The 9,797-nt window shown below is 37.6% G+C and overlaps 1 protein-coding gene across 1 annotated transcript; it reads left to right on the forward strand.

Annotated features, from left to right (window-relative positions):
- The first annotated feature begins 4,426 nt into the window (after nt 1-4,426).
- Nucleotides 4,427-9,593, forward strand: LOC119366761. Its single transcript, XM_037632487.1, has 4 exons — nt 4,427-4,558; nt 5,728-5,804; nt 6,026-6,169; nt 9,197-9,593. Exons 2-4 carry the CDS (start codon nt 5,781-5,783, stop codon nt 9,359-9,361), a joined length of 333 nt encoding a protein of 110 aa, XP_037488384.1. The 5' UTR covers nt 4,427-4,558; nt 5,728-5,780; the 3' UTR covers nt 9,362-9,593.
- The last annotated feature ends 204 nt before the right edge of the window (nt 9,594-9,797 follow it).

The raw sequence follows: 9,797 nt of genomic DNA on the forward strand, positions 1-9,797 counted from the left end.
TTTTTCATGCGAAACGAAACAGTTGTGTTTCAACAGAAACAAGACAGTTTAGTGGTCTAGAAGTAGCAAAATTTTGCTACTCTGTTCATGTAAAAAATGATTGGGCTTTCACCTAAACTTTTGCTGATGACACTTGGCCATGTCCAATTTTTTCTGTATTTTTTTAACTTTTATTACTAAATCATTTTTGACGCGGAGTCCAAGCCGGAGACGCTTTGATCATCCGTGCGCCCAACGTAGCTTTAATAAGCAATCCAGATTCCTCAACGCCACCGACCCCGAAGGCCGACGCCCAAACTCGAGCGAGCAGCCGCCGGCACGCGCAGCGCGCAGGCGATCCACCGACGTAGTACATGGAGACGCCGGCGGTTCGGATCGGAGCAACCGCCGAGGAGGCGAGGGCGGCGGGCCTGCATTGGATCAAGGTTAGGGACGGCGACGGCAAGAGGATGATCCTTGTGTCCGAGGAGTTCATGGACGAGCTCAGGGCGAGGCCGCCTCCGCGCTCGCGGTTCCCTCCGCAGCTTCAGCGAGGAGCTCCTCCGCCGGGTGGTGAATGGTGACGAGGCCAAGCTCGCCGTGCTGGTCGAGGGGTTCGAGGCCGCGCGGAGGATCGTGGACATGGAGAATGACATCCTCGACCAGCACAAGGCCGTGGGGTACGCCTACACCGAGCTCCGCGGCGACGCCGTCGTGGACGGCGACGAGGCTTAGGTCTAGCAGTGATTAGCTCGATCGATATGAAACTGTGTGTCTTACTCCCTCGGTACGAAGTTATACTAGAGTTGAGACAATTATTTTGGGACAGAGGGAGTACTATCTTGCAATGCTTTGTAATGACCTAGGCCAAGTTTGGTTCGTTAATATTGATCAGTTCATCGACGGTGGTTGCAATCATGATCTTGTATGTATTCCGTGTGTATCTCATGGATGTATCCGGAAAACACCGTGGATTTACTTGGGTCGCATGTTTTGTTTTGCCCGTTTCGATTGCATAATTTGGTGTGACTAGTTCTTTTTTGCCGGGGGATCACATTGGTTATTGGATGGTCCTGTTCCGGCAATAGGATCAAATTATCCCCCCAAAAAGGTCCCAAAGTTTAACATGAAACTTAACAGAAAGCCTTCTGGTGTCCGCTCCGCTCTATCAGAAGCTACCCTTTATAGTCTCTTCTCTTGAATGTCAAGTTGACAAAATCAAACGATGGCGACTGATTGCATGATCATGGATTAAGATGTTGATTACCTAAGCAATTCATACTTCACAAAGGTTGATTGCCCTTCAGGGTCTTCAACAAGAAAGAAGAGATTTTTGTAAACTCAAATCCTGTTTTGTTCTTTCTATATGTGTGGATATCCTCCATGGTGATTCACAGAAGCAGCCAACATATGCATGAATGAATAATTTCTAGCAGACTGGCCAAGAAGTGGCATGCCTGATATCTTGGTTAGCTATTACTTTGTACGTGATGCCAGTGATAAATGACCTAGATATGAAAGACATATTACCTAGATATGTTAGATCCACTATCTAATACTCCATCTGATCCATAAAAAGTGTCGCGGTTTTGAACTACAGTTTTGCTATTTCACATCTAGATGTGAAATAGTATCTCACATCTAACTTTCTAAGCACATGATTTATACATCAAGATTTGTATTCTTTTTTTGTTAATTGATCTTGTTCCCGTGCATGTCACTAGTGGGGCGCCCGTTGTGGCAGTAGGCCGTGCTGTTTTTATCGATTGATTTTGTTTCTCGTGAGTTGCCTCGTTGGCTGTTGTGGCCACGAGTGAACTTTTTCAATTTTCAATTTTCTTTTTTTTTTCTTTTTCTTCTTTTTTCATTTATTTGTTTAAAATTTGTAAGCTTTTTAAAATTCATGACTTGTTTTTTTACTTTTTATCTTTTCTTTTTAATTTTTTAAATTCATGTTTTTTTTCATATCGTTGTTAGTTGGCTCTCCATCATCAAACATGAGTTGTCTTTTTTTTTCAAGTTGCAAGTCTACCCTCAATTTGCAACTCAGGTCCGACCTTCTTTTGTCATAATTGCAATACCATCCTCGATGCGCAACTGAAATTTGATATATTTTTGTCTCGGTTGCAAGTCCATCCTCGAATCGCAACTCGGCACGAAACTTTTTTTTTGTCCTAGTTTTAAGTCCACCCTCAACTTGTAACTAAGGCCCAACTTTTTTTTCCGAGTTGCAACTTCACCCCAACTCGCAACTGGAGCCTGATCTTTTTTAGTCCCAATTGCATGTACATCCTCGACTCGCAACTGGACCCGACTTTTTTTGTCCCGGTTACAAGTCCACCATCGGCTAACAACTGGACTCAACCTTTTTTTTCCCAGTTGATAGTCCAACCTTGACATAACTGGGTCAACATTTTGTCCCAGTTGCAAGTCTACCATCGACTCGCAACTGGGCCCAACCTTTTTTGTCCCAGTTGCAAGTCCACCCTGGACTCACAACTGGGGTCCGGTCTTTTTTTGTCCCAGTTGCAAGTCCACCCTCGACTCGCAACTGGAGTGCAACCTTTTTTTGTCCCACTTACAAGTTCACCCTTGACTCGCAACTGTGCCTCGTTCTTTGTTTGTTCCAATTGCAAGTCCATCCTCGACTCGCAACTGGGATCCGGCCATTTTTTCCAGTTGCAAGTCCACGGTCGACCCGCGACTGGGGCCCGAGCTTTTTTATGTCTAAGTTGCAACTCCGCCCTGCACTCGCAACTGGGGCCTGGCCTTCCTTTTGTCCCAGTTGCAAGTACGTCCTCAACTCGCAACCTAGGCCCGACCTTTTTTTGTCCCAGTTGCAAGTCCACCCACGACTCGTAACTGGGGTCCGACCTTTTTTGTCCGAGTTGCGACAGAGTGGGTGCTTGAATTTTTCATGGGCGACAAAGAAAATAGCAAGAAAACGAAACAAAACAAACAAACAATACAATGATGAGGCTTTATTTATCTCTTGATGTGGGATGATGTCATAGTTAGATTATCTCACATCTAGATGTGACATAGTCGGACCCATCTTTTTCAAATGCATGAACATTTCAAAATTTCAACATTTTTAAATTGTACAAACAAGTTTTTTATTGAAATTCTTTTATTAAAATGAAAATAGAATAAACTTATTCGTGTCTCCCAAAAAAGTGCACACTCTAAAAATTGTTCAGGGATCTTAAAAAATTGTGCATGTTTTCAAATTTTGTTCGAGAATAAATTGTTCAGAATACCAAAATTTGTTCTTATTTAAAAAACTGAATTACAAAGTTTATTCACATTTGAAAATACATTTTCGAAATTTCAAAATTGTTTGTGTTTAAAAAAATATTGAACATTTCAAAAATGAAATTGCAATCTGTAAAAAAAGAGTTCCAAAAAATCAAACATGCTTTCTAATCTGGACGCTATGCTATGTTCTTAAATGTTTCTGGTTTACTAATTGTCAATAACAGTTGTTGGTTGGAGAAACAAAAGATAAAAGAGACTTAGATGTGATATATTTATCTCACATCTAGATGTTATATAGCCACACCCTTTGAATTAAGGTTCAAAACTGCGACACTTATTATGAATCAGAGGGAGTATCGAACAGATAAGCGTTTTTCTGCAAGTTACTTTTGGTCTGTCACTCTTCCCCTCCTATGTATGGCGCAATGAAGCACCCAAGCGGTGACACGGGTGAGGCAGTCTTGAAGATGAATTTGATGGTATCATCTCTTTGATAGAGTCCTTTGTCTAATATTTCTATTCTATCTTGTTTATCTTCTAGTTTGAGAGTCTTTTGTAGATATTTTGTGCTTAGATTTATTCTCCGTTGTGTTGTACCGAGAGTTTTCAAGTTTCAAAAGAATTTTTAAAACTCCCATTTACCCCCCTCTGGTCGATATACTATAGCTCCTACAGGACCTACCGCCAACACATTGAAGCCTCGCACATCATTCTTTGAAGTTGTGGAACCTCCTAGGAGCCCACACATGGCAACCTAGACGTGACACTACGTGTACTAGACTTGCACAAACTGGCAGCCCACACCCTAACATCGACGCCACATATCACCAGATGAGTACAGTGGGTGGTACTAGGACTAAAGAGCGGAAGTTAGACCTACATTTTTATATATTACTTATTAAAGTACTGCTCCATCTATCTATGCGCCGAAAATGCGTCAGAAAATGGATATGTATATCTTCAACTATATCTTTCTTAGGCTCTTACGTCTCTTGTGCACCGAAAGTGTGTCGGGATAAGGATATGCATATGTTCAACTCTATCTTTTATCATTCAGAAAAGGCAGTCGACAGGATTTGACCCATAGTCTCCTATTATTCCAAATAACGCAGCCCCTATCTATCTAAATATCTATCCGTAGTGCGGCATACATCTTTAGGCACCAATCCTACTTAAATGTCAGGCATGGATGTTGTACTGGCCGAAAATTGACATTGCTCCGTGTGATCATCCTATAAAAGCACCACTCTGTTGCCCACACAAAGAAAGAAGCATTGACCCCTATGATCTAAGAGGACTCATAGAGCAGGGAGGCTATCTGGTATGCTTTTCATAGTTATAAAGGGCATTCTCCCATTGAAATTTTCTAGGCATACTATGCATAACTTGAAATTACGAGTTCTTGTATTTTGTATATTTGAAAATCATAGCTTGTTTTTTCGGTACATGCCCGCGCCAAAGAAAGGATTGTCATTTTTCTTTGTTGGCGAGGTTCCCGAACTTATTTTCTTTCCCTACGTACTATATATGTTTGAACATTTTTTCCTAGTCTTGCACGTCATAGGGTCCTTGATGGTAGATAACCAATTATGTTTGACAAGTACTCAAAGTAGGTTATTACTTTTATGTTTTCAAATATACATCAATGCATAAATTGTGTTATATTTGTTGAGTTTTATTATGTTGGAATATTGATGGTAAAATAGTCGATCTGAAGAAAAAAGATGCTGAAATTTCATCTTTTATTTCAAACACATGTCACTTTCCTTGTCGTCGGAGTTTTTTTCACATGAAAGTTCAGAACAAGAACTTGAACAAGTTTTAGAATTTTCTATTAGATTGTAGAAAAATTATCCTATAATGGCCTAATTAATCAAAACTTTCCCTCTTGTAAAGTGGAAGATCTTTTTTAACTTGATTGACTAAAAGTAGAAGATCTTTTCTTGTTCAATAGAGAAAATCCTCACATGTTCACTAAAGGATCAGAACAACAAAACACTAAAGTACGACTATGTATTTTACATATAAACTAATCCATCCATGTTATTTCCGTGAAACGTACTGTCTTTCTTGTCGTTGATTTTTCCTAGTTAGTTTAGTTTTCACTTTTGGAAAACTAGGAATACTTTTGGAATATATAACATATTTGTTCCCATGATTTGTGTCATGGTTGACAATATATTATTATTTTGTTCAAAATAAATACTCATTTTTTGTTATAATATTCACACCACTCTGAAAACAAAAGAAACCTCTATTTTCATGCTATAAATTTGTAGTAGTAATTGGAAGTGCAAAGTTCACATATAGACTTATGTATCCGCATATATGTATAGTCATGCGAGGCTTAAAATATTCATGTATACACTTATAGTTATTCATGTATACATTTATTATATAGGTGGCAATTTGTTTCTTTTCACATAATAAAACATCATATTATCTCAGAGGCCTTAATTGTTTTGATACATACACCTATTTCTTCTACAGTCATATTGGAGAGCATTTCATCGGCTTCATCAAAACGAGCGAAGTTGTTGGTCATGAAGATGGGTCCTCAGATTAAGGTCGCAAAGTCACAACACAAAACCATATAAATTTATTTGTGTGTGTCTTAATATTTTTGGCACCAACAAACATTTATGTGCTTTTTTTATCATGCAAAATTATTTGATCTTATCAAGTGTATAATATATTTTTAGACATGCCACAATGTTATTGTTGTTTTGTAGTCTTGTTAAATATAATACTACAAATATACTAAACTAGTTAATGATATTCATCACAGAAGCTCTCCATCAAGCAACAGAATGAGCGTCTGGAGATTGAGAACAAAATACTGGCGATTGAGAACCACAAAATACGCGAGGAGTTGAGGACGTACCGATGTGTTGCTTGCTTGAAGATTGAAAATGCCTACCTGAAAGTTGAGGTTTGCCAAAGTAGATCCAAGACATACAACGATATACTATAACACTTCTATCGTGCATTATTTCTAAATCAAGACTAGAAAATATTATTACTAGATATAGAATGTTGACAACTGAATAATATATTTCTATCATATTGAATAGTTAAACACCCAATGGCTAAATTCTTGCATTGCAATAACACGAAAACATTACAAAAATGGTTGAAAGAAAATATGGAATTTGAAATATAATGCAAAAGTGTGTGCTATTACATGTTCAAGTCAAACAAATTGCACCCATGTCAGCATGTAGATGGTTTATGAAGTAGTGTCACTCATTTTAATGTGCATCTAAAGAAATATTTATATTCCACAAAATGGTTAAATAAGGAAATTTATTTTGCTTCCTAGTTGACCCAATAACGTGACCATGTAGCACATTCGACATTTCTTGGCTAGGAGTAAAATTTAAGGTCCGGATTAAGCATTAGCCTCCTACCATCACATGGATCAGTAGTATTTCCGAAAAATAGCAAAAAATATTGTCAAGACTTACTAAAAGCAGCACCCTGTATAAATGGGAAAGTGAATTTCAACACCCAATGAGATATTGAGATATATCATACAATAAATGCTTTCCCCGTGCGTGGCCAGGGGGGACAGTATGTTCGAAATTGGTTTTTTGAATGAATCAAGTTTGCGACTATGCCACTTCTGACTATTGGTCACAGAATAAATAAGAAATTTATATTTAGTTCCACCAAATATGCCCAACCGCAAGCAATACTAACCAGAATCTTGATAATATAGGATCTAAAAAGTACACAAGCATAGATGGAAAATATGATTCTAGAGATATTAATAATTGCTTATGTGTGTGGAGACTATTGTTCAAGTGTTTATACAAAATTTAACACATTTACTTTGTGAGAGGTTCATTTTGGTTGATTATTGCAGTTTGATATACTTAGATGTTACCTCTGATTGAATAACTGCCCAATCAATAAACATAAAATATTTTGAATATTCATTATTACTAACACAATATTTACGTACTTACATGTTTAAAAACTTAGAATTCAGCACATAAGTAATCCATAAATGAAGAAAAATGAGAAACTGAAGCTTGAGAACACAATGTTTTTAGGATAAAACCATCATACCAGTTTAGACTTTTATTATTATATACTTTCTACTTCAAAACTCAACAAACATATAGTTCAATGTAAAATGTTTTTAGAGGAGATATATGAAAACATGTAATCCAATCAAGCAAAGGAGTGAAGATGCTTGTCCGATATAGATTATGAAAGTAAGTATTCAATTAGATAGGTATAAATTAACTCACTATATTTGAAACACGGTGAAAACATATTGAGAAATATCCATACCCATAAATTAAGAGCACTACATATAAAATGCTCTTTTATTCCGTTGAAGCAATGAAGTTATGCATTAATTATCAATTGTCCAAAACAAAGATACATCACTTTATATTTGCTCTAGTATGTTAGTGTTGTGTTCTTGTTTCTAGTATACTACTTACGACTGAAATCCATAACTTTACTATTTTTGAAATAGTCGCCGGCAATAAATTGAGCACACAAAAAAAAACATAAGTAACTTCCTTGGTAAATATTTATTATTGAGGGAAATTGGATATACCTTGTTAGGGATGTGTATTTTTTTAACCGGAGGCGAAATCTTGGTCTTGTTTCACCAATTGAGAACAACATATTCTATTTTTTAAAATGAGTAGAAACCAAAGATAGAACATGTTGAGTCATCGACAAGCTAGGATCACCATCATTTATAAATATGACAATGTAGACAGGATAAATTTGACACACTGTTAGGGATACGCGTCCATGAATTCTCATCGTCTATTAATGCCATTCAGTCATTGTAATCTATATTGTGTCAATAGGAAAAGTGAAATCCTAGCTTTCGCTAGAACTAGCTTCTTACTATCCTATCCTGTGGAGTTTTTCAGGCAAGTCAAATCAAAGATGCAACTACCTAATGGTGTAGGTGTACCATAAAAACACTAGACTAGAGAATCAATATGTGGTTGAATGGTAATGCGGGTGGTTGTTCCCGTGGTTCACCAGAGATTAAACCCTAGGTTTAACGTCCAGTGTCTCGTTAAAGAGGGAATATTCTTTTGGTGGGAGACGACGTTCTCGTAGATAATGAGGCATCTGTGGTAATTTCGTCAATCTTAAAATTTTGACTATGGTATTCAGTAGGCCCTTTGTGGTGACGATGTGGGTGATGGTGTGCATGTGTATGTGTGTGCATGTTGTATTTGTGTGTTACTATTGCCTACTCAACGGTTGTAGGTGCGTGTGGGCGCATGTTAGGATGGCCATAGCTCTGCACTCAGTCACTCACATTGGTAGCACGTGTTGGTTTGGCTTATCTAGCTACCGAAACATATTGGATTGGCTGTCACATTTTGATATCAACGGACTTTTTTTTGGAGATAACATCTTGTGTATCCAAGTGGGCTTTTTAAGCCCACTAGTGTGTGCTCCGAACTACAATGTTGGCTTGTTTTGATAATTTTACCCAAACTAGTTCCTTTGTATCTAGCGCGAGACACATCTCCATTTGCCAACATGCTGCTAAATATGGTTTTCTTCAAATTAAGTCCAAGCTACATCCAGTTCTTTATTTCCTGCTAAGATGCACTCTATCTAATGGCTTGTTCTATTGGCTACAAAACTTGGCCACATCTTCAAACATTCAGGTCCTAATAAAGTGCATAGCATAAATAGCAAATACATATTTCTTACAATCCAAAATATTTGAGATAGAAAAAACGATTGTACAGAATTCATTGGGGTCTATGCACCAAAGCTGATTCATGTTTCAAGAATCAATATATAGTTGCATGTGGCCTGCTTTGTTAATTATTTTTGCCTCGATTTCTTCACATTGCACACCACAATTTTGCAAACGTCAAAGCTTTACTTCATGCCGTATTGATCATTCTTGCTAGATGTTTGGTCAAGCTACCAGACTTACATGTATTGTTTTTTGCAGCTTGCACACTCGTTTCGTAATGCTGCTGCAATTCTAGAAGCTGAAGCACAATCTGAATTGGAGGTTGGGTTTTCCTCTACAGCACCCCAGATTCCAGCGGATACTAGCGCAACTGGACCACTCCAGTCGGGTGCAGCTGGGAGCCAAGATGAACCATGCGAGTAATCAACTGGCAGCAAATTATTTGCTGTAGTTACAAAAACCTATATACATACAGAATAAAAGTTTCAGAGACTCGGTGTGTTGGTCATTTCAATGACAATAAGTGACACTACAAGTCCATTGTGTCTTGTAGTTAAGCACCAAAACCTTTTTATGTGTTACTGGTACTTGAGAAAGTTGTATGTCTTCTCATATCTATCTTTTACATTTGAAACATGGGATATTATATTGTGTTTGTGCAATCTTCTGTCCTATAAATATTTTACTTATTTATTTTATTTCCGAGGAAATTTGTTTTTTATTGGATGTGATTGCTAAGTTTTAGATGTATGTTTATGCACTATTTTTTGAACTCTTTCTCATATACTTGAGAGGTCATAAACTAAGCCACGAAATTGGATGGCCCACAAATGGGCTTGATTTAGAAAGGGAATGTGAT

This window comes from Triticum dicoccoides, chromosome 2B, assembly GCF_002162155.2.
Source record: "Triticum dicoccoides isolate Atlit2015 ecotype Zavitan chromosome 2B, WEW_v2.0, whole genome shotgun sequence".
Lineage (NCBI taxonomy): Eukaryota > Viridiplantae > Streptophyta > Magnoliopsida > Poales > Poaceae > Triticum > Triticum dicoccoides.